Source organism: Helicoverpa armigera, chromosome 3 (assembly GCF_030705265.1).
Source record: "Helicoverpa armigera isolate CAAS_96S chromosome 3, ASM3070526v1, whole genome shotgun sequence".
NCBI classification, from domain to species: domain Eukaryota; kingdom Metazoa; phylum Arthropoda; class Insecta; order Lepidoptera; family Noctuidae; genus Helicoverpa; species Helicoverpa armigera.
The window spans coordinates 10,309,660-10,333,815 of record NC_087122.1 but is presented as its reverse complement, the minus strand read 5'-3'; the positions used below and the strand labels follow the sequence as shown (position 1 = coordinate 10,333,815).

Here is a 24,156-nt window from a genome sequence, read left to right as displayed (position 1 = left end):
ATGTGTCAAATAAATGTTAATGTCAAGAAAAGAATATTTTTGTCTGCACCACAGTGCGCTACTTGGTTTGTTGTATTTGTTACAAAACCAACGAAAAACTATTGGCACAGTAACTAACATAATAAAACGAAAACATGGCTCAAACAGCGGGTGTAAAGCCCATGGCCATTGCTGGTCGTGTGGCAATTGAACGTGAAAGATGTTTGGGCATGACCGATGTCGAGAGAGCTTGGCGCAAGCAGTGGCTGAAGGATCAAGTCTTGGCTCCTCACGAACCTGTTCATGTTCCAGAGTACTGGAAAGAACGTACCAATATATTCCGCCGCATTTACCGTGCTCCTTTAGATAACATTTATAAAGCTCTCACGCCAGTATTGGTAAGGTTACATAACTTTAACCTAAGTCCAGTAAACAACGAACAATATTTGTCAAACAATAAACACTGTAATATGTAACTTATTTACAGGGAGCCTCTCGTGCTCAGGACTATAGGTACCTCACTGGAAAATTTATAATGATTGGCTTTGGTATTCTTTGTGGACACTACTACTTCAAATACAATGGAAATGTAAGTAATAGATTACTTAGTTTCAGTTATGATTTAGTTTGTAATATAATCAAAACTTTTATATATTTATAGCATACTGCTTGAGGTAAAGTGACTTGGATGTCATCTGACAGAAACCAATTATTGAATTCCTTTTTTTTCAGGACTGGACCAAGAAGGGTGGTTGGAGAGTCCATGTTTCCAAACCTATGGTTCTGCCAGGACAACCTGGGTTCCCCTTCAAGTCAACCCGCAAAGAAGATGACTATGCTGGCAAAGGTTTCAAGGCCTCTCCCATATAAACATGAACTTATTTAACCCAGTTCACCAACCAATACTGGAATATGTTGTCTTAGTTTTATTATGTAAACTATAATAGTTAATAAAAAAGAAATATAAATAATATATTTTATTTTTATCATCTAATAAGATATATGTTATGCAAAATGTATTCCTTCAGAATTGAAGGCATGTAATAACTTCATGAAGTCATCTATGTCCATCATTCTTGCCCTGATCTGTTCTGTTTCTGATTTTGTTAGAATTTCTTGTACCTTTTCCTTTATGTCAAAATCTTCAGGAATTTCCTGAAACCAACATAATATATTAGTAATCTTAGCTACGAACAAGTGACCGATCAATTTTGTATGTTCAGTTAAATAGTCTACAATTCTTCTCCACAACATGTTCAGTCAGGCCTACCTTGTTATGTAGAGAACAGTGCACCCTATAATTCTTCTCCAAAACAGCCATAGTTGTTGCATGTTTAAAAACGGCTCCCAATGTTTTATTTTTCCTTACAAATGCTATTCTCGTTAAACCATCCCACTCCACAAAATTTATAGGTGGGGGTGGGTTTCTTGGTTCTATTCGCACTACACTGGACTCCACTTTTGGTGGTGGCCTAAAGTTGTTCTTGCCTACCTGTTGAAGTAATAAAATTAATTACAGAGCACTGTCTTCATAACTATAGTATCATTTTTAAATAATCTAACCAAGTAATACTGACCTTCATCAACATATCTACTCTAGCCAACAACTGGGTGTTTATAGAGAGCCTGCAGTACAGTTTATCGCCAGGTTTAGCTACTAGTCTCTGAGCAAATTCCTTTTGAAACATGAGAACTGCACACCTGAAGAATGGTCTGTGCAGTAGCAGTTTGAATACTAGAGGAGAACTGATTTGGTACGGCACATTGGCTACACAGATGTCGAAGAAAGGTAATTCTGTTTTGAGGACATCGCCCACAAGGATTTGGAGTTTGGCTTGGTAAGGAGTGCCTTGGACACGCTTCTGAAGTTCAGCAACCAATCTGTAGCAAAGAAAATTTATTTAGTACATCGGTATGTTTTCATATTTATATTTTGATTCAAAGACCAAAAAATATACATTTATACTTAACTTACCTTGTATCTATTTCACAAGCCACCACTTTCTTTACTCTGTCAAGTAACTTAACAGTCATGTTACCAGTACCGGGACCAATCTCAAGTGCTACATCTGTAGGCCTTAATCCCGCTTTATCTAGCATTGAAGTTATAATGAGTGGATTTTTTAATATGTGCTGTCCAAAATCCTTGTTAAATTGTATACCTGAAATCATATGATGATATTAATACTGACCCTAAGACGACCCACTGACCAAAAAGTTTTGTTCCGCTCTCATTACAAAAAGATATTATTTATTTTGTTACTGTTGATAAGTTAAACTTCTTTCAGTTATATCAAAGGATAATTTAAAATCCAGTGTATGTTATAGTTCCCTAAAATTATCACTGAAACTCGGGGAAAGCTAAAATAAACATTTTTAATAACAACAATAAAAGAGATTCATTTAAAAGTATGAGGGTACCTTGCTTCGCAATTTCATTGTGCACTCTCGACTTCTTTTCAGCTTTAACTTTAGGCATTTTTACTGTTTTGAGCCCGTTCTTATAGTTTTTACAATTAAAATAACACCATGCCTACAAAAACACGCGCTTTGAACGACAGCTGCTTTTTTTTCATAATTTCATGCATTTCACTGTCAATTTCAACACCAAGTCTTTTGATTTCGTTTGAAACTTATTCGACTAACACCTATCGTTAGCGATGTATCGATAGTGAATATTCTCGATTGTTCAGTATAATAATATCACAAATTTTTTGGTTGCCATAACATTTTTTTCATCTGGCAATTCTTCAAATTTTGGCATGGTTGATCTTTACGGGACCGAGTGAAATAAAACCGTTTCGAAGAATTATTATGAAAATGGAGTGGAAACCAGAACAAGAAGGACTAAGACAAATACTAACACTTCTCAAAGAGTCTCAATCACCAGATACAGCAACACAAAGGGCCGTTCAACAAGTATCCTTTTCATAATTTTCACATCTTTACAGCTATCGGCGTGGATATTTTTTGTAACTATAACCGCTTACTTTTTTATTTACCCAATAATCTTTATCAATGTTTTCCTATTTTCATGCAATTTTCCACAAAAGTAAGCTACGACGCCTTTTAAACAATAATTTGTTTCATCTAGACGCTTGCGATAAAATCGATTTTTCCGACATGACAGCCATTGACAGCCTTTATTTTCCTAACAATGTAATCTCAGAAATTGGAAGAATTGAACAAGTACCCAGACTTCAACAATTATTTGATTTTCGTCTTGACTAAACTCGTCACCGAAGAAGAACCTACAAGATCTTTGAGTGGTTTGATTTTGAAAAACAATGTCAAAGCTCATTATAACAGCTTTTTGCCTGAAGTGGCCGAATTTATTAAGCGAGAATGTCTATCAGCCGTCGGGGACCCGTCCCCCTTGATCCGAGCAACCGTGGGCATTATCATTACTACCATAGCTAGCAAGGGAGAACTAACATCATGGCCTGAACTGCTGCCAGCCTTGTGTCAGATGCTAGATTCACAAGACTACAATGTTTGTGAGGTAAGATTGATCCACACATTCAGTTTCTGGATGCCATGAAGGGGTTTAATATTAGAAGATTAGTGTTTGGAAAGGCTACATCTGCTTTTTAATTTTTGTTTGGAAAATTGATAACTTTGAAATGACCTCATACCAAAGAGTATTTTCTAAGTACTCCTCATGAGTAGCATTTCAACTTAGTAAGCAAACAATAATTTCAAATATATGCCATTATTAGTATGTTAATGGAATTAACCATGCTCTCTAGAAAATTAATTTCTACTTTGTCATCATTCTCATAACAACAGTCAGTTTAATATATCAGCTCAAAATTATGTTTTGATTCTAGGGTGCCTTTGGAGCTCTCCAAAAGATTTGTGAAGACACAGCTGAGATCCTGGACAGTGATGCACTAAATAGGCCTCTGAATGTGCTAATACCTAAATTCCTACAGTTTTTCCGGCACTCGTCACCTAAAATCAGATGTCATGCTATTGCTTGTGTCAACTACTTCATCATGGGCAGAACTCAGGCCCTCATGCTACACATTGATGCTTTTATTGAGGTAAGAACTTCCACTAAAAACATCCACAGTAAACATGTTCTTTTATTATAAACTGGTGTAAATGTCATGAACACATAATGTAATAAAAATATTGTTGCAGAACTTGTTCCACTTGGCTGCAGACGAAGACTCAGATGTGAGGAAAAATGTGTGTCATGCTTTAGTGCTGCTGTTAGAGGTGCGACTGGACAGGCTCATCCCTCACCTGCCTAACATCATTGAGGTAAGCTGCTTCTGAAATTAAAGTTATTATTTTATGATTCCTTCTATCAAACTTAGAGCCCTATTACATATCATCGTAATGGTATCATGAGTATCCTAATACACATGTTCATTTCTTCGAATTCTAGCATCTTGGATCTTGAGTGTCTTATGCACTGAAAGAAATAAAAAAATTTAGTCCAATAGAAAATATAGGTTTATTTCACGAAACTGCTTATTTATGTGGTATGGAACTTTTAGTTTGAATATCAAAGCTCCTAATGAATATTTCAAGATTAAAAATTATCTTATGATTGTCACAGTACATGCTGGTGAGGACACAAGACCCTGAAGAAGGTGTTGCTCTGGAGGCCTGCGAGTTCTGGCTCTCACTTGCTGAACAGAACGTCTGCCGTGAAGTAAGTACCGTTATCATAATGGAATAGGATTAACTTGATATTTAGAGTAAAATTTAGTAGTTAATGCAATATTATTCTTATTATGTTATACCCTATTTGGTGTATTTTTTATCATAGCCTTATTATGATTAAGATTGTGTAATGGTTGAAATTAATTGTACATTTGATGCATCTGGTATGCAAAAGTAGAATGTACAGCAAATTACGAGAGTCTTATGCAATCCTCACAAAATAAAACCAACCAATTACTACTTGCTGAAATGATAAGATTAAAATGTTTCATCCAGTTCTTAAATCTTTGCAACACAGTTAAACATTTTTATATAAACAGGTCCTAGGCCCACGGCTGCCCAATCTCCTACCGATATTAGTCCGCGGCATGCGTTACTCGGAGATGGACGTGATCTTGCTGCGAGGGGACCGCGATGACGACGCCGATGACGCGGAGCCGGACCGCGAGTCGGACATACGGCCGCGCTTCCACAAGCCGCGCTCACACACTGTCAAACATAATGGTAAGCTTATCATATATTTGTAGGTTTGTTCCCAGTAGTACTACAATATAAGGTGTAACAAAATAGTAGAAGTCATGAGAATAGAAATTCCCACTAGTTCCATTGAACAATTCCATGGTAATGGGCTATTTTGCTCTACTGGTTGTATTTTTTATCTTGTTCGCTTTAAGACAGAAGTACGATCAACAGGTTAGGCCTATGTGGTGATATGTCGCCTACTTCAGATCTGGGCCTTGGGCATGCTGTATACTTTGGTCAGATGTTGGGGCCAGTTTTGCCTGATCCGGGTTTACTTGTTGCTGTGTAATATTTCTGTGCATATCTGATCTAACTTTGAAATAAATCTGTTTTTCTTCTGCCACAGCTGGTGCGGGTGACAGCAACATGTCAGGCGGTGGGGAATCAGACGATGACGACGACGGCGGCGCCGACGCAGACGACGGCTCGCTGTCCGACTGGAACCTGCGCAAGTGCAGTGCTGCGGCCCTCGATGTACTGGCCAATGTGTTTGGAGCAGATCTACTGCCTGTGTTGTTCCCTATACTGAAGGAGACGCTGTTCCATGATGATTGGGTTATTAAGGTGGGTTAAAGGGCCTTTTTATTAAGTTAATTAAAAAATAATACAAACATCAGAATTGAGAACCTCCTCTTTTTTGGGAAGTCAGTTGAATATTACCGACATCATTCAAAAGTATAGTATGCATAGTAGCACTAAAGGACATTGTTCCGGCTCCATACATGTTCTGCCTAAGAACCGTTCGAATTTAAAGTGACTTCTATAAACTCTTAAAATTATATGGAATCCTATGAAATAAGTTTTCACGAACGGACACTTCAGGAAACTAAAATAATTACGAAAAAAGTTAATATTTTGAGGTTATAAATAAAAAATAACCAAGCTTGCGTGAAATATCAGAGTAGTATTATCAAACTACACTATACAAAATATCAACAATACTATGTACAGCTCTATATGTTCTCTTCTAGATCTAGGAAAAGACTACTCTATTAGATACTAGGAAAAGAGATACTACCTAGTCAAGTTTAAGATAATTCTTTGACAATTATCATTTTACAAAGTTGCATTTTCTGTCTGTCCCTATGAATGCTTAGATTTGGGTGCGATTTTTTTTAATAGATAGAGTAGGTCAAGAGGAAGGTTTGTACACTAAGGTTTTACATTGCCACCGTGCGAAGACGGGCGTGTGGCTAGTTTTCATAAATGCTTAGAATTTTTATGAAAATCAACTACCTAAACGCTTTTGCTTTCAACGTTACGTTTCTTAATATAACCCGCGGTCCAAGAAGGCACTGAAGGCACTGAAGGTCCGGAACCAAGAAGGCACAGACAGACCATACTAAAAATGTCATTACCACACAAAATAATTTAACAGTTAAAGTAAGGTTTACCAATAACAATGAAAGAGGTTTTCGAAGATGTGTAATAAAACAATATTTATATTCAATTAAAGGTTTTTAATCATCAATATTTCTCAATAATATATTATCTAAGAACTGTGCAGGGGGTTCAATTGAATTTTGGTATCTCGCCCAGCTTATCCATTGTTGTATGCAACGAAGTATTTCTTCGTTTTCTAATACCAAAGAACCTCCAGCAGATCCACAATTCACACAATATAAACTATATTCTGCATCCATTGTTGTAATTATAATACAACTAAATTCGATCACAGACAGAGCAATATCCGAAAATGCCAGGAAAATCCTTTTCCTTTACACACAGCCGAGTCTACCAAGTACGCAATCTAATCGGAGTCCGTAATCAAGCCAAAGTTGTTAGAATAAAACCATGAAACGCATAGAAAATCACAAAAGAAACGATAGTTGCAAAGCAATCAAACCATTGACATAATTATATTCTAATCAAACTGACTACTAGCAAACTGACTGAAGTACACCAGTGTTGCCAATTACGAAAGTATAAAGCCCCCAGTACACATTGGCCCAAGCGTGGCCAATACACGCCATCACCAATGTGTACACGGGGTATTGGTGCATGTTGGTGGACATTTGTCAAGGTTGGCGCGCATTCGGCGAGGTTTTTTGGGCACACATCAAAGGAATCGTGGCCCAGCTTGGCGTGTGGTGTTTACACATTCGGCCAATGTTTAGTTCGTCACCGACCGCTGAGAATAGTACACTTTTGTGTTGCGTGTAAAAATGAATATAGTAGTAAATATAGTAGTGTAGTATAATACGATTAGATTGCGTATTAAAGATAGAAGTGTATGGAAGAAGAAAACATGCTGCGCCGACCCCAAATAAAATTGGGATAAGGGCAGGAGGATGATGATGATAGTAGTGTAGTATAATATAAATATATACATATAGTAGATAGTGTACAGATAAATAGCCGCAGCCTTAATTACTTCGACGTCCATCGCAAGTGGTTTGCCAGGCAGCAATGAGCCATGCTCCAATGTGTTAACACTATTTGATCGTGGCACTACATTTGTGCATCGCAAAGGTTGGCCCAACACAGGCCGATGTGTATTGGGGGCTTAATACTCGAATGCCAAGCTAGAAATTCGCGATTTCGCTTAAAAAAATATAGAATACTAGTATTTTTCTAGCTAGTCAGTTTAGGTATTTAAATGAATAAAGTGTTACCAACTAATTTTAATAACCGATTTCGGAAAGGAGGTTCTCAATTCGATCCGTATTTACCGAAATTGCGAAATCTTCCGAAACTGGCAGCACTGGCTGACGGAAACATTTTATAAGGCATCAATAATTGTGACCCTACTTTTTATTTGGAATTTATTTATTTGAAGTGTCCGTGGAATACTAAAATATGTTTTAAACAATATAAAAATAAATAAAAATTATAGTATAATTTATATTCACATCGGTTCTTAGGCCAAAATTGAACAATGTCCTTTATGATAAGATATAAAATACATGCTGTACAATTACAATGCATGCATTGTTCCAGGAGAGCGGCATCTTGGCCCTGGGCGCCGTGGCGGACGGCTGCATGGGCGGCATGGTGCCGCACCTGCCGGACCTGGTGCCGTACCTCGTGTGCTGCCTGGCGGAGCGCAAGGCGCTGGTGCGCGCCATCACGTGCTGGACGCTGTCGCGCTACTCGCACTGGATCGTGTCGCAGTCCCACGACTTGTATCTCAAGCCCGTCATGACTGAGGTCAGTGCTCTAGCCATGGTACCTATGGTAAATATAAACATGGCCATATGGCGGGGGTGTGGTCATCCCCGCCTGCCTCGTGAACCGTCTCGCGGACGATGGTTGTGTCATATAAAAATTTGCCAGACTATGCTACAATGTTTTAAATATTTATTTGTAAAGTGCATAATATGATTGTCTTGTTTTTGCTACATCATAACTGTAAATTCCTTGTCTGTTTTTAGTTACTGAAACGCGTCTTAGACAACAACAAACGCGTGCAAGAAGCCGCGTGTTCAGCGTTCGCTACCCTCGAAGAGGAAGCCTGCACAGAACTAGTTCCGTACCTCGGCTTCATCTTACAAACGCTCGTGTACGCCTTCAGCAAATACCAACACAAGAACTTGCTCATACTGTACGATGCTATCGGAACACTGGCGGACTCCGTAGGACATCACTTAAATAAGCCTGAGTACATTAACATGTTAATGCCCCCACTTATCAATAAGTGGAACGTTTTAAAAGACGAAGATAAAGACCTTTTCCCGCTTCTAGAGGTAAGAATATTACATTAACCGCTTTATATAGTCGAAAGAATAGCGAAATATTAACAAAACTATTGTTTACAGTGTCTGTCATCTGTAGCGACAGCTCTTCAATCAGGATTCTTGCCATACTGTGAACCAGTATTCAGAAGATGTGTATCATTAATAGAACAGACATTAAATCAAAATATTGTAAGTATATTTGAGAATATCATACTATTCTAGTTCAAACAACAAAATGTTATCAGTATAGCTAGTACCGTGACGATGACGGCACCAATATATAAACTAATTACGCGTAGTCATCAATCACTCACGGTATTTTACAGGGCTGTCATGGAAACGGAATTTTACTGTTTACATAAGTATAATGTTTCGTTAGTATTTCTTTTTGGGGAAATACATGATAAACACCCATGTAAATTATTTCCTTGACCTCCATTCTTGCGCGTCAGGAGAATTAAAGAGAAAAAATATATTTTTCATCCCACCATCTCGGAAAGAGTAGTTTTACCCTTTGATATCTGAGCGCAAAAGTCGTTTTTATCCTCTAGAGCTGCAAAGTGATTTGAATTTAGAACATCGTGTGCAATACTCCATTTGTGACAATCTTGATAAGACTTTTCAAACAAATACATATTAAACAAATAAAATACTGCTTAAAATAATTATTCAATTAATTAAGTAATTTTTATTATTGTTTTTACATAGACTTTTAACCTCGTTTCATTTTTAAACTGAGTTTTCAAATAAATGAACTTTAATAGGTACTGCTTTTTAATTTGATACTCATATGTGCGCGCCATTTTGTTTATTTGCATTTAGTAATTTCCTCGATGAGGTGGGATGAAAAGTTACGTGTTGCACTCGAGTGCAAAGATTTTTCACCTTGAGCTCTTTTGATTCCCTCGCTATCGCTCAGGATTCTAATTATTGAAACACTCGCTACGCTCGTGTTTCAATTTTAGAATCCTTCACTTGCTCGGTCATCAAAATTGAGCTCGCGGTTAAAAAGCAACTTTGCACTCTTGTATAACAAATAACTATTAAGTGTCGTATCGCATACTTTGTAACATCTGAAGATCACTTTTCTGAGAACAATCGAAAATACGTTTTCAGGCCAACAGTCAAAGTCCAGAGCAATTCGAAGCGCCGGACAAAGACTTCATGATTGTCGCTCTCGACTTACTGAGCGGCCTCGCGGAAGGTCTGGACGGACACATAGACCACCTCGTGTTCAACTCCAACCTGATGCAGCTACTGTACCAGTGCATGCAGGATCCGATGCCTGAGGTATATCTTGTATGTGACTCTTGCTTATCTAATCACAGGGCGCATAGGGCACTTTGATGTCAAGGTATTATGGAGTTTTAATGTTATATTTATTATTTACCATTAAGCTTTTTAATATTGTTGAACATATTTTATATACTGGTTGCGTTATCCAAGTCTCAGTTTGTTTGCTTGTTTGTAAGCTCCCATTTTGGGAGACTGATTCTGTTGAATGTTTATGGAACCTGCATGTTTATCAGTTGGTACTGTTTATATGTTAAACGAATGCAGGCTATCTTACCATTTCATTTGACTTATAATTTGACCCATAAATATCTACCCATAATTTTATTAACAGGTTGTAGACAGACTGGAGAATTTCATTAATTTGAACGATGCCTTTCTACACCACATGTAGCATAAGCATAGCATAAGTTGTGATTTTTATTAACCTGTAGTAGAATATAATGTGCTAATGATGTATGGTATGAGTTAAACAGCCAGCAGTGCGAAATATATATTCGCCTTATACGTAAACATAAAAAACTGGGTGTGGTATTCAATATTTCATGAACAAGCAAAACTAAATTATAATTAAATCCATTATCTATACACGCAGTTGAAAACTAATAATAGAAGTTGGTATAATGATGGCATTGTGAGAGTTATCCCATCAGAGTATGCCTGCTTTTGACTCTCGCCAGGTACACTTTGGATGGCGCAACTTGTTTCTACATTTCTCATCTTGGTTCTAAGGTTGATGGATATTACATTTATTTCACTCACAAAACCATTAATACTCATTGTATATCTTGTTACAGCCATATATAATAACAGTAACTAACACGTATTGGGTGAGGGGATTACTTGGTTCCAATTAAATTCATATTATAAGCTGTGTTTATGACCCAGGTCCGCCAGTCGTCGTTTGCGTTGCTGGGAGACCTAACAAAGGCGTGTTTCCAACATGTACTGCCATACATACCCGAGTTCCTGCCCATACTCGGCATGAACCTCAATCCAGAACTCATTTCTGTTTGCAATAACGCCACTTGGGCGATCGGCGAGATTAGCATCAAATTAGGTAAGTCAATGAACAAGGATCTTCCGATTGTTATAGACTTTTTACAAACATATATCTATATAAACTTATTTCAGGACCGGAAACATCAAAGTATATCCCTCTTGTGTTGAATCATTTAGTTGAAATTATCAACAGGCCTAACACACCTAAGACTCTACTTGAAAATACAGGTAAGTGATGTTATTTATTAAAGTTAATTTGAACACTATTACTTTGTTGACAACAATTGAAAAATAACTAATCAGTAATGTTTTATTATTTGCTAGAACTATCTCCAATAAGTGACTTTTCTTGGTGGCAGTCTTGTTATGTATACCTATTATATATATGTTACTATTTAATGTTTTATATTGAGTTTTTGTGATGTTCATGTTTACCCCATTTATGTTCGCCGTAGTTCCCTGCCTATCTGTACCTGGCAGAACTCATATAATATGTATCAGAATACTTATTTGATGTGTAACTAACTCAGTACTAAACACTTCTATATCATAAATATCCCTCCTGCAACCAAACAAACTATGTATCGAACATGTATTTTATTGCATTACAATATATTTCACGTTATATAAACACGAACAGTAGAAAGTTTCGACGCCATAGCTTATTTACCTTACATCAATACTCTTTATTTTGGTTTTGGGGTAAAATGTAAATATTTGAAAATGAAAGCAGAGCCTAAAATGAAGTGTGTGCCCGATGTAAAAAGATGGCCTAGACGGCTTAGTATTGTATCATCAGCTTGCATGATCATGGTGTATTTGTTCATCAGCATCGTAGCACTACTTATTGTGAACACGGTACAACTTCTAGGCCATCTTTTGTCCAACATATGGTACTATATAATTTGATAGATTACTTAGCATACGATTGTTTCACGTTATTTCCATTTGTAACACTAATTTGTTGCTGTTGAATTATGTAATTTAACTATGTTTTGGATGGTTTGTTGATTTGTTTTCTTGGTTTTGTTCTCGGTATGTCGTGGCGTGTAGCGATTACTATCGGTCGGCTAGGTTATGTGTGCCCCCACGACGTCGCACCCGTTTTACATCAATTTGTACGCCAGTGGTCTGTAGTCATTTTTTTTATTATTACTTTATATTATTACTATTACGTTTAATATTGAAATAAGTTATTAACCGGTATTATTTCGATTGTGGATGGTGTTTGTCCATGGCTTGTTAATATTATTGTTTTATATGATATGTTGTTCCTGATTTAAGTTAAACCAAGCATGAGAATATTAATTCTATGTATTAATTGTACGGCCACACTTGAGGGACTCACTGACTTTTTGGGTGGTATTTTACCAATATGATCATCTTATTTTCAGTGCTGTACTTTATATGTGTTGAACACCATCCGCTTTCTAAAAAATATAATCGACTTTTTACACCAAACTGCAAGACAAATTGTTATGACTAACTTGTAAGATAGCAAACATGTTATGCTCATATTGTTGAATAATTTATTTATTGCTATGACTAAATAATATTATTTAATATTATATATTTTATTTAATGTAATTTGCTTACAGTTTGGAATGTTCAGAGTTCCAATATCCATACAAATATTTTCATGTGCCAGTTTCAATATTTGCTATTCACAATAATAACCTTTCCTTTGTTTTCCACAATCCCTAGAACAGTACCTATACAGTTATTTACGCTTGATTAATTTTCATCATTATTATTTTAGAAAAATAAATTAGATGATTTTTCAAATTAAAAAGATACGCAGAAGTGAATTGAATTGTTTTCTGTCACTAGAAGTTAATAATCATGTATACAATTTTGTATAGGAAGAAATTGAAAAATCATCTAAACAACAATAGTATGTATGATCTAACGAAGACTTTCTTACGACATATAATTCACTATCAGGTGCGCTTCGCTGAGAAATATCCGGGACAACGACGAAAAGGATTCAGCGTTCCGCGGCATCTGTCAGATGATCCAGGTGAACCCGGCCGGCGTGGTGCAAGACTTCATGTTCTTCTGCGACGCCGTAGCCTCGTGGTCACACCCTAAAGACGATCTCAAGGAGATGTTCACGAAGATCCTGCACGGCTTCAAGAACCAGGTCGGCGAGGAGAACTGGCGCCACTTCACCGACCAGTTCCCCGTGCAGCTCAGCGTGCGTCTCTCCGCGCTCTGCGGGATATAAACGTCGTCACTGCGTTATGGTAAGCCACTATAGCCTATGTTCGTATCTAGCTACGAGGATGATCGAGCCGGTGGTAACGCGGTGCTTGTGTTGCAGGGGAACCAATGTCAGCACGGGTCGGGAAGACATTGAGGGTGTCGCGGCAGGCAGAAGCAGGCCAGGCCGGCTGCCGGCACCCGCGCGTAGGGAACACTCGCACGGCCGGCCGCGTTATGTGCCAACACACTGACCTCACTACACTAGCGAGGATATTTACACATTTGTACCTATCGACAGAGAATATTATCTAGATTGTTACACTTCATTCTTCTGTTTGTACCTGAAAATTATATGTTTTTCGTTCGACGAGACGTACATGTAGAAGCGGCGTAATCACTTAATGGTAAGAGTGTATCGTGCACGAGTGTATAGTAGGTAGACTGGTTGGGTCGGCAGTTCAGAACTCGCTCGACAGACGCACAACAGGCACGTCGCGTGGCGCAGCTCAGCTGTCCGGCGCATCGCCGCACGTTGCATGCTTGCCCATCTCACCATCCATCGTAACGAGTGTACATTTATTGGCCCTTTCTAGTTGTAGTTTTACTCACTAAATTTTATAACGCGGTGACTATTACCGAGTTACATGTGGAATATCTACTATAATTACATGATATTTAGAATAGTTTCTAGATTGTAACTACAAAGATGAGACGAGGTATTTCCGTTTGATATGTAATTTTTAAATTGATTCGTAATTATTCGAAAATTATGATTGATTTTTATTTTGTCAACTCAAAATTTGAGTTATTTGATTTCTTCAATAAGATTCAAACGACACATTGAATGATCGGGAGTCTCATCATAGAATTGATTAACAATGAAACAATAGTAAATGAAAGTACTGTTTCAAGTGGAATCGCTATCGATATGATTCGGAAGTTGATGGCAACACTATCAGGCCGTCGAGAAGCGATGATGTAGCGCGGGCACTCGATCGCCAGTCACACGCTCGCCGTATTGCTCCTAGTAGATTAGTCTTAGGTTGACTGATGCCATTCACTGCTCAACACAGATACTGCACGTGTCTATTTCATAATTCACTAATACAGCATCTGCGGTTTGTTTTAGAGGATTTTAAGTAACGTCATTTGGTTATTAATTTTGTCTAAAAGCATTTATCTACACTCACTAAAGCTTCGCAAATATATTTTAGTAGATATATTTAAAATTGATGTGTTAACTTTTATTTTATATAAATTACAAAGACTTAGTAAAATCGAGAATTTATGTCAACTGTGATTTGTGACTGGTTTTTTTTGACTAATATATGTGTATGATGATTATATGTCTGTGTCAGTGTAGATATAATATACTGCTTTGATAGATTTTATGACGGCTAGATTTCTGCTATATAATATACCAAATAGTATTTTTACGTTGTATATTGTTTAATGGAATTGTACGTGAGTTGTCCGGGCGGGACGCTCGCTGGCGACGCGGGCGCGGTTCCTGCAACATCTCACAAAGCTATATTTACACATTTTGTATTCGCGCGCGTCGCCACTGCGACTCGCCACTGTCCCGGTCAACTTGTATTATTGATATGAAGTACTATTTACGTGTATATTTAATTAAAGTAATATTATGTATATGTAAATACATATTGCGATGTATATTATTATTATATTCAAGTAAAATTGTTATTTTTTGTTTTATAAAAGCTAAAAGTCTGACTTTAAACACTTGTTAAATATCATTTAGTTTTTTTTTCAGATATGGGGTCTGAAATTGTGTAGTTCAAATGAACATTAGTGTATTTTAACAAATTGCAAACGTAGCGTAGGGTACAGCGTCGGTATAATACGGTATTTTTCGGGGGCATAATGAAATTTGAAACATTCCGTAATCTAAATTCTATCTTTTGGCTTGGTTACAACTTAAATTTCACTCTTGGGTGTTATTATATTATAGTATAATATATATTTTATTCGTTGCGTCTCGCTAAATTTGTACTTTTTAGTTGGATAGATATTGTGATTTGATGAGTAGGTAAGATCCCCGATCCCTGGTACCCAATGAGTTCGCATCCCGAGTCCTGTCTAGTCCCATCCCGCGTGATGTGCCAACGAAGCCCGGACGATTGCAGGTGAGCCGCGCCGCGCCGTCTGATCGATACGGTAGCTGTTTCACGTCTCGGTACCCGTAGGAACACTAAATTACTGTAGCTACCTTCCGATAAATTTGAGACACATTGTTTATTTTTTAAGTAGAATCCATTTTATATCGATGTTACGGGTGGCCTCGTAATTTATTTTTAAGGTTAGTAGATTTTATGGTCATGATTTTTTTAATGTAGATGTTTGTTTTTCCTAAAAAACCGTGATAATAGTTGGATAAGTGATCGCATGCGTGTATGTGTGAGTGAGGCGGCATTCGTAAGGCACTCCCTTCCTTGAGGCATAGTTAGTATTTTATGAAAAATATTATAGTTGTATCGTTTGGACGAACATTAATTGTGATGCATTGTCGATATAAATGTAGGTTGTTTGCGTCGCGTTAAATTGTCTTATTGTGTTGTGCATTATTGTCATAACGTACATATTTTATATTTTTAATACATAACACATTATGTATTTATATTTATCTATCTATGCATGTGAATTACAATCACATTGTCCACATTCGTTATTAACATTTCTGAGTTCAATATAGTGCACAATATATTTTTGTATGGTAGCATTTACATAAATATCTAAGAAAGGTTCATTCACGTCACATTACAAAATGTGCTACCGTGGTGCGTAATTTTTTGCGCCAGAAGTACTGTAAGATTGAAATAAATTAAAATGACATTGCCTCGCTCACGTATCTGCACTAAATGCGCTGAACATTTCACAAATACGTCACAGTTCCATAGGCATAGAGGTCAAACTCACCTGCGCACATCGGATCATCGAATTTTAAAGAATCCGCATCTAACAAAAAAAAAATAACTGCATTGACTGACAAGTCGCTTGCGGGTTTACCTATTTGAGTCGGGGCTTCCACCAGAGATGCGTTTAGCTAGAACTTTTCTAACTTCAGAAATATCTAAATACCTGGAAGGTATGTGGAGCGAGGATGCGTAGCGGACTCCTTACAGCTTTGGTGCCAGTTCGTTTAAGAAACCTATGTCATCTTTCCTTGGGTCTGTCACACATTTCTTGTACCTACGCCGCCCTCGCTCCATTTCTTACTTGTTCTGTCTTTAGAGACTTTGCCCCCCTTTTTAAGCCCACTTTCTACAATTTTGTTAGAAGGCTGACAATGGCCTTGTCCAACTAAGCTGGCTAAAGCTAAACTGCTTTGGTGGAAACATCTATAATAAACCTAGTATCATTCAAGTAAACTGAAGTATTCTGATGAATTGAGAATCAAAAATGCTTTCATAATTGCAAAATTGACGCTCAAATGCATAATCGTTAATCATCTATTATCTAAAAAAATGTTATTAACATTTATAATTGTCGTTGATTTAAATTTTGTTCCGGGTTTTCTACTTCATTACTCACATTCTGCTAACCAAAACCCTGTACTTATTCTAGTTTTATCAATCTTGACACAATGTAGACAATGTGATATTTTTATACATTATATTATCTATTTATTCTTTCGCAAAATAAAACTCATAGTTCTGCCATTTTTTGATTTTATTATATGTTTAATTATAACTTTATCCACATTATTTAAATCTATTATTAGATATGTACTAATATTTTATTACATATATTATTTCACTAGTTTTATTTACAAATCACTACCATTAGTTAGTCCTCTTGCAAATTGCGATAGGAAATCTATCCGTGCATACTGTATCTTGTATAAAAATGAATTGAATATATTTTTAATTACTTTATGTAAATTCTTGTCACCTGTAGGCAAATGTGTAAGTTATTTACATAAAAATTAACATGAAACTGTTGCAACTGTAATGTTTGTATTGTAATACATAATTTCAGCTATAAGTCAACCGGTACAAAATTACATACCATACGTCATTGTGTTGTTTTTACATAAAGTGAGTACAGATAAATGAATCTTGTAATAGACACTACCTACCTCTACTTTAAGGCCTAACCCTAGGCGACTCGTTCAAAATTAACAATATAAAAATTATAATTTTAGAAAAATATATTTGTACAACACGCTTTTGAAATGTAAATTCTGTACTCATTTTATATAATTAATCAAATTAATTATTAATTAAAAGTAGTAAAAAAAAACAAATGTAAAAGTTATCTTAATCCAGATATTAATCAGTTGTTTAAATCTAAGTTCTGGTTGTAATAAAATGACCTCACAATAGACATTCTTTTACCATACATTTCGTTAATAAAGCACTCATTGTTCAAAGACGTTTGAATTTTATTTCAATTAACATGGACATTGCGCCTACTTTACCTACCTTTTGCCGAAATTTTCACTCAGTTTGAAAACTACTGGACGCCTATGATAGATTCGATGGAAAAAGAGAGTTTTTTCCTCTGTGGTTCATTGTGCGGTGGTATTGGTGCGTAAGTAGTGAGCAGTGCTGCGAGCAAGTTTCTGCAGAGTAGTGCGGCAGGCGGGGCAGCCGGCGGCAGAGGCGCCGCCCCGCGCTCTAACTCGACGTCAGCAAAGGCTCGACGGCGGCGCACGCGCTCGTTCCATGCTGGGTCATTTGAGAACACCCGCTCCGTACCTGGATGCCAATATAATAATTCTGTATTTAACTCCATTTCCCAATAATTTATTTTTGGCCACCAAAATAAGGCAGACTTTATCTAGAAAACGCAATATTTTTGGCGAAGTTGCTTTGATAAGTGCACAATATTTCTCCGATAATTCGAATTTTCTGCGTGCACATTTCCAACAGGTTACGCACTTATAGGTCCCAAGATCACTAGGAATCACTGTCTTGCTGGAGTAACGCTCACTCACCCTAACTTTAATTGGCTTTCATTTATCTCGGGGTGTCCTCATTTCTGCAATAGTTTTGAGTTAGACAAATATAACTGTTATTAACTCTCCTACAGAGTGACAGTTAGGTACCTAAAAAAGGACCATGGGCAAAAATGTATGAAGCCTGGGCTCACCCACCAACAGAGATGAGACCACTTTGAATATACTTGTAAAGCACTAAATATAAAGATTTTAACTCATTTTTGCGAAGAATCCATGGGGTTATTTTGCTATAAATATTTTTCTCTTACCATAAATAAACTAATATTCTGCAAAAAGTAGTGCTGTTATGGCATTGTAGGTTTTGTTATTGAACACCTTTAACTAGTTTTAATTAAAGGTTTAATGTATACATAAAAAATAAAAATAACTAACTAGACTTCTAGGCCGATAAGAATAGATTTTTTTGCTTTTCAGTGTTTTTGGGAGTCGGTTTTATTTGTTTGTAAAAAGTTTTTTTTTTATTTTTGGCTTTTCAGTGACAAGCATAGTTGTCACTATCCGCATTTGTGGAAAGTTCCCATCAATACGAATAATATAAGCCCAAACACGAGGTAGTTTAATATGTAAGTTGTCGAGTTCCCTCGACCTTCTCCGGTCTCCATCATCAGGTCAGCTCCAAACCTTCACTGTTGCATAGTGTTATCAGACGTACACCTCACTGTCAAGTTTTTAACCTATGCACGCCTACAATTTTCGAAAGTTGCCCTCGATTTCTCAGGGGTTCCATCATCAGATCCTGACCTGGTGAATATGAGGTGGTCCCATAATCCTAGCATAATCAAATCCTGCGAATTAGGTTTTATGTCATGAACAACCAAGCGCACTACGACTCCTAACAATTGTCCTTTTCTACAAAACCTATTTAAGTGCATATCTTTTTTTTGCCATGGAATTGAAGGTAGTGCCCATAGTAACAATTTTAGTACAAACAAAAACCTTCACAACGGCATATGCTATAACTCTGTTGGATAATGAGCCCAATTTGACTCATGGTCCTTTAAGTGATAGATAAGTCAGACGCTGTTTTAAAGCTTTCTTTTTCCCTTGTCCAAGGGAGCAAGTACCTACAGTATGTTAATGTTGATTCTTTTAATAGTAGGTAGTAGTTATTTTAAAGTGTAATGTATACTGTGACGGATAGCAGGGTGTCGCCCGCGTCCGCACCACTCCGCTTTGTTATTGTAGTAACAGAGCCGCCACTGTCGAGTGTTTCGTTTCTCAGCCGTGAAATGCTAAATGCGAATTAGCTGGATAAATATTTGTTTTGGAACAGCGGGAAGAGTTAAAATTGAATATTTTGGAGACGAGCTGACAGTGACAATATCTCAAAGGATTTTTTTTTATTTAGGTAACCAGCATTAGGTTGAAATTAGGTAGATCCTAGATCTAAGAGCCCTCGCGTATTTCCCTTTCCGTGTTCAACTGGCGACACCGGTCTCGCGAAATCCACACGCTTTTGTTTTACTACGGAATCGTACGACCCCGTGTTCAATTCGCGTCAACAGAGCACGATTTTGTGATCAAGTGACGCTGGGTAAGGTTTGACAAAATCGTGTGCAGTTGAACCGAACACTTTTTTGACTTGACTCTAGACTGTTTGAGTCTTCAAGAGCGTCTTGAATCGGTATCAATAGTAGACAGTAGGTTGTATTTATTAACTCAATGTGATTTCCATGAAATATTACATACAATACAATTAATGAAACATTTATTATCAGCACAAAAATAACAAAAAAAAAACACCGACAAGACTATTTTGCGGAACGTTCGTTTTGGTCTATGTTCACAGCGATATTATTGCACGTTTCTTTTTAACAGAACGGCCGAACTGAATTTCTACCACTGCTAGGTAATTGTTTTTGATGACAGTAACAAACAATATAAAATTGCAACGCGAAGCGCGCGAATCCAACTTCGGGCGCTCTCGCCTGCTTCGGCCCGCACGATTTATCCCGAACATTTACGAACGCGCTAAATCAGTACGGATTTGTTTCGAATAGACAGGTTAAAAAACCGTGTTCAACTCAATTACACACTGTTTTGTAAAACTTCTTTTAACGTTGCTTGGTCGCAAAAGCGTGCTCTGTTGACGCGAATTGAACACGGGATCGTAGGATTCCGTAGTAAAACAAAAGCGTGTGGATTTCGCGAGACCGATGTCGCCAGTTGAACACGGAAAGGGAAATACGCAGAGCCCTCTCTAAAAAAATGTATAGTAGGTAACTAAAACAATTGCTATTTACAAACTACAGATAAAGAAATACCAGCCGACTTGAACACAGTTTAAATAAAGCACGATTTGATCATACCTCACCTGTAGACTGAAGATTTATTATTTTTTCAAAACTTATAATAAGGTAAACAATTATAATTATCTTGGAATTAATAGTCTAGTAGGTAACTATTTAGTTATGCGTCATTCTTTGTTGCATAAAAAATCTTCAAAGCGTATAAATAGAGCCACAGGCGTAATAAAAAATTTGAATGACTCTTGAAAATGTCCCCGCTTCATTACAGAACAAAAGCTGTCATCCAACACTCGGCAACATTTCACTGTCTATTAACACAAAAACTAAAATTTCTTTTAACTATTTTTATGGGCTCTAAAAAGTGTAAAGATTGTTTTACACGAGGAGGCGGAGGCGGCTCTTTGTCGGGGTGTCGGATTACAGTAATACTGTTGACTGTAAACATGTCTTTCCGTTCTGTTGAATGATAGCTCCGCGGGTGCCAAAAACATCTTCACACATATGACATGAAGATAATATTCGTTTTTAATGTATGACTTTATGAGCTGCTTGACAAAAGTAACAGGTTGTATCAAAATAAATTCACTAATCATCACTTCAATAGTTGAGTATTTACTGCGTTAGAATTTTTGTGTCTATCTATCTACATCTAAATCAATGAACTCTTGAATAAAGTATTTTACAAAATATTTGCACCCAACTAATTAATGCGTAAATCTGCTGTCTTACCACGTAGGTATTTCATGTTCTTAAGTATCAGAAATTAACCGCTTAACCAGAACGCACAAGAGCATAGGCTTTTTTTCTGGAAATTGATATTAAATTCGTTAATGCCATTATTTTTCAAGAATTGTATCTGCCAGTAATTTTCTTATTCTACCAATGACTCATACCTATTATATACCTAGCATGAAATTACCATCCCCTTGAACTACATTATGTATTCGAGGTCCTTAAGTGATATGAGAAATCAGTCCTTGAAAAGATATGAAATCATGCGCAGGGCGGAAACTAGAGGGACTTTTGTCTTACCTGAGCGATTCTGCTAATTTTACTAAAGCAACATACGATTCACATCGGATTGAGATCCAATCATGACTCAATTACGATTGAAGCGTATGTGGCATTCCGCTATTTTTTGTCTGCAAATGTTTTACGATTGCAATACCTATGATTGTAGAGCAAACTACCGTATAGACCAAATGGCAGACCAATCGTAAACCAATGAAATGTCATTGGAAAACGATTGGTCTTATATTAGTAGCAGAATACCCGCTAATGTTAAAACTGCTATTGCGATTCAATTTTTATTCAATTTTGACATTATTAACTTAGCAGAATCGGGCCTCAGGTTTTCTTAATGGTATTTTCATGTCTATTTTGTATAAAACGTTGTCAAGGATCATCTGATTTTCTAATGTACCTTGACAAACAAGCAATCACCATTAAGCACACAAAACACAAACACGGAACAGCTGTCCTGTGCAGGAATCGAACTCTCTCTTAAGCACAGCGGCTGAAGCAATCGACAACGTGTCATGTAGTTGGGGACTACTAAACGCGGAAAGAATGGAAGCCGTGCATGAAATTTTGGTTACAAAAAAAAGTTTGTAGAAGTTTGGTGCAAACAAAAACGGACGTAGTGCGAATCCGACGCGCACACGAAGACGAAAAGTTGTAGATAGATGGTGCAAACAAAAACCGGCGAAGTGCGAGTCCGATTCGCACATGAAGGGTTCAGAAGACAAGAAAAGCCAAATAAATTTGGTACCTACTTACCATATATCGAGGGCTGTATCGGACATGTCCTGGACATCTGCATGCATCGCAGCCGGGCGCGGTAAGCTCGCTTACGAGCTGCCAACGCGGCTGCCTCACCGTCGCGAGCCTCACCATCGCCTGCACCCTGCTGCCGGCGGAGAGCCACCTGGCCAACGAATGACTGAGGTTTATAGAGTTAAAGCTTGAAATCCTAAGGCTTTTGTAGGATGACCATCGCTGGTTTCAGAATTTTCTCTGAATACCTTGATGGATTTTTTTATTTTTCTGAATACCTTGATATTGTTTCAGGTCTTTAGGTTGTTAGAGCTGAACTTGATTGATAGACAGACCTTTTAAATGTACCTAATAAAAGGAGGTACCTTTTTTTACGACGTCAAAAATCATCAAATGACCCCTCCCGCTGTGTGTCAGACTTTTACTGACTAAAAACCGTCGTGTTCCGTCATAGGCCTTTTATGTACCAGGGCCGCGGTATCTCTTTCGAACAACCCGCAGCCCAAAAGAAGGTACCTTAGGTTAACAACTTATTTAGCCCAGACTTGTCTTCCCCAACATTGGTCTAACAATCCACATTCCCGAATTAAGGTTCAGCCGTTTAACCGTGAAATACTTAGTCACTAATAAATAGGTATCATTAAAAACTGTAAACAGCATTTATGATACTAGAGAAAAATAGCTAAATACCTGAGCAGCCATGACACGCTGTCGCTCCAGCACCAGCAGACATCCAGGGCACCGACAGTCCCTCCAGCGACACAACCTCTTGTGTCCCTTCAGGCACGAGATCACGCCGTGGTTGCGACATCGCGCACACTTCGGAGTCCTCAGCGCCTTCCGACTGTTCCCAGGACCACTCTCCACCACACCCTCGTTTTGCATTTGTTTATGTATCCCGGAACTTTAGTAGCGACACAACCACCTCCTACCTACTTAATTCATGATACACGAGCCGAGCACACGGATTACAGAAATACAAATGAGGCGCGACATCGAGTCATGTTGACGCTGAAATATCGTTTCAGATTGACGGCTGTAAAGTGGGCTTCAAGTTTTAAGAGTTCTGTGGCAGCCATCGCTCCGCCCCATTCGCATCTCCATTGGCCGAGAATACCGGTGTGGGCGGGCGGCGCGACACCAAACGGTTTAGTATTGTAAAAGTTTTATTTTTTCGTAGCAAAATGATACATTAATCGGTTGTTCGGTCATATTTAAGTGTTTCTTTGTGCGTACCTAATTTAAATTATTTCAAAGACTTCTTCATCTTCAAATAAACGTAATAAAGTAAATAATATACAAGATGTTCCTATTTAATTATTTTTTGGGGACTTTCCAATCGCAGTTCGTACCTCTTGGATATGAAAAGGAATAGATAGGATTCCTCACGTAAATTGGGTGCTAATTTCAATCCCGAACTTTCTATATCCCGATATATCTAAAACCGACGTAACAACTTAATCGATAATAGTATCGTGATCGTGGTGAAAATGATATTCAATCTCGAGCGGCGATTGCCAATTAGCTCTCATATTTCAATTGTCCACGTCCACGGCTGCTTCTTCAGTTACCTGCTATCTAACTTGATATTTATTTGTATTTACCTAGTTAATTAGTTATTTATTTGTTACTTTAGGGACCAACATGAAAGATTCATTTTAAAACAGCTTACAGTCAACTCTGAATCTAATAAGCAGAAATCAATCAAGTCAACAGCAGAAGAAAATAACTACGTATTTTTGCACAGTAGGTAACTTAAATTAGTCTACCAAACATTAGCCTAATTAGAAAA

General features: G+C 37.4%; 5 protein-coding genes across 7 annotated transcripts in view; 2 read left to right on the top strand and 3 right to left on the bottom strand.

The window, feature by feature from the left end:
• Positions 1 to 24,156, bottom strand: part of LOC110378530 (ornithine aminotransferase, mitochondrial) — a 93,544-nt gene that overhangs the window by 32,220 nt on the left and 37,168 nt on the right. The window lies entirely within an intron of this gene.
• On the top strand, positions 13 to 950 carry LOC110378537 (uncharacterized). Its single transcript, XM_021337844.3, has 3 exons — positions 13 to 377; positions 467 to 568; positions 712 to 950. The coding sequence occupies exons 1-3, from the start codon at positions 135 to 137 to the stop codon at positions 847 to 849; spliced, it is 483 nt and encodes a 160-aa protein (XP_021193519.1). The 5' UTR covers positions 13 to 134; the 3' UTR covers positions 850 to 950.
• LOC110378535 (probable dimethyladenosine transferase) lies at positions 944 to 2,566 on the bottom strand. Its single transcript, XM_021337841.3, has 5 exons — positions 2,401 to 2,566; positions 1,955 to 2,141; positions 1,557 to 1,860; positions 1,250 to 1,471; positions 944 to 1,134 (listed from the first exon to the last, which is right to left on the bottom strand). The coding sequence occupies exons 1-5, from the start codon at positions 2,456 to 2,458 to the stop codon at positions 985 to 987; spliced, it is 921 nt and encodes a 306-aa protein (XP_021193516.2). The 5' UTR covers positions 2,459 to 2,566; the 3' UTR covers positions 944 to 984.
• On the top strand, positions 2,703 to 17,750 carry LOC110378532 (transportin-1). 3 transcript variants are annotated; one of them, XM_021337837.3, is made up of 16 exons: positions 2,704 to 2,898; positions 3,149 to 3,481; positions 3,810 to 4,025; positions 4,126 to 4,248; positions 4,550 to 4,645; positions 4,977 to 5,160; positions 5,525 to 5,742; positions 8,119 to 8,328; positions 8,553 to 8,864; positions 8,937 to 9,044; positions 9,972 to 10,145; positions 11,037 to 11,208; positions 11,283 to 11,378; positions 12,204 to 12,279; positions 13,095 to 13,396; positions 13,474 to 17,750. In XM_021337837.3, the coding sequence occupies exons 1-15, from the start codon at positions 2,794 to 2,796 to the stop codon at positions 13,375 to 13,377; spliced, it is 2,706 nt and encodes a 901-aa protein (XP_021193512.1). In that variant the 5' UTR covers positions 2,704 to 2,793; the 3' UTR covers positions 13,378 to 13,396; positions 13,474 to 17,750. The 3 variants fall into 3 exon arrangements, with proteins under 3 accessions (XP_021193513.1, XP_021193512.1, XP_021193511.1); XM_021337836.3 differs by having other exon boundaries at positions 9,972 to 10,154; XM_021337838.3 differs by lacking the exons at positions 12,204 to 12,279; positions 13,474 to 17,750 and having other exon boundaries at positions 2,703 to 2,898; positions 9,972 to 10,154; positions 13,095 to 13,255.
• On the bottom strand, positions 17,028 to 23,647 carry LOC110378536 (doublesex- and mab-3-related transcription factor 2). Its single transcript, XM_021337842.3, has 3 exons — positions 23,055 to 23,647; positions 22,368 to 22,515; positions 17,028 to 18,076 (listed from the first exon to the last, which is right to left on the bottom strand). Exons 1-3 carry the CDS (start codon positions 23,247 to 23,249, stop codon positions 17,832 to 17,834), a joined length of 588 nt encoding a protein of 195 aa, XP_021193517.1. The 5' UTR covers positions 23,250 to 23,647; the 3' UTR covers positions 17,028 to 17,831.

Bases quoted from the DNA above. Each gene is read 5' to 3' on its own strand.
- LOC110378535 (XM_021337841.3), bottom strand. From the start codon at position 2,458: ATGCCTAAAGTTAAAGCTGAAAAGAAGTCGAGAGTGCACAATGAAATT. The intron at 2,142-2,400 runs GTACCCTCATAC...ATATGATTTCAG, and splicing joins CAATGAAATTGCGAAGCAAG to GTATACAATTTAACAAGGAT. The intron at 1,135-1,249 runs GTAGGCCTGACT...TGTTGGTTTCAG, and splicing joins ACTGTTCTCTACATAACAAG to GAAATTCCTGAAGATTTTGA.
- LOC110378537 (XM_021337844.3), top strand. From the start codon at position 135: ATGGCTCAAACAGCGGGTGTAAAGCCCATGGCCATTGCTGGTCGTGTG. The intron at 378-466 runs GTAAGGTTACAT...ACTTATTTACAG, and splicing joins AAGCTCTCACGCCAGTATTG to GGAGCCTCTCGTGCTCAGGA. The intron at 569-711 runs GTAAGTAATAGA...CTTTTTTTTCAG, and splicing joins ACTTCAAATACAATGGAAAT to GACTGGACCAAGAAGGGTGG.
- LOC110378532 (XM_021337836.3), top strand. From the start codon at position 2,794: ATGAAAATGGAGTGGAAACCAGAACAAGAAGGACTAAGACAAATACTA. The intron at 8,329-8,552 runs GTCAGTGCTCTA...GTCTGTTTTTAG, and splicing joins TCAAGCCCGTCATGACTGAG to TTACTGAAACGCGTCTTAGA. The intron at 12,280-13,094 runs GTCTGTAGTCAT...ATTCACTATCAG, and splicing joins CATCAATTTGTACGCCAGTG to GTGCGCTTCGCTGAGAAATA.
- LOC110378536 (XM_021337842.3), bottom strand. From the start codon at position 23,249: ATGCAAAACGAGGGTGTGGTGGAGAGTGGTCCTGGGAACAGTCGGAAG. The intron at 22,516-23,054 runs GTATTTAGCTAT...TTCGTTGGCCAG, and splicing joins AGCGTGTCATGGCTGCTCAG to GTGGCTCTCCGCCGGCAGCA. The intron at 18,077-22,367 runs GTAAGTAGGTAC...ATTGGCATCCAG, and splicing joins GATACAGCCCTCGATATATG to GTACGGAGCGGGTGTTCTCA.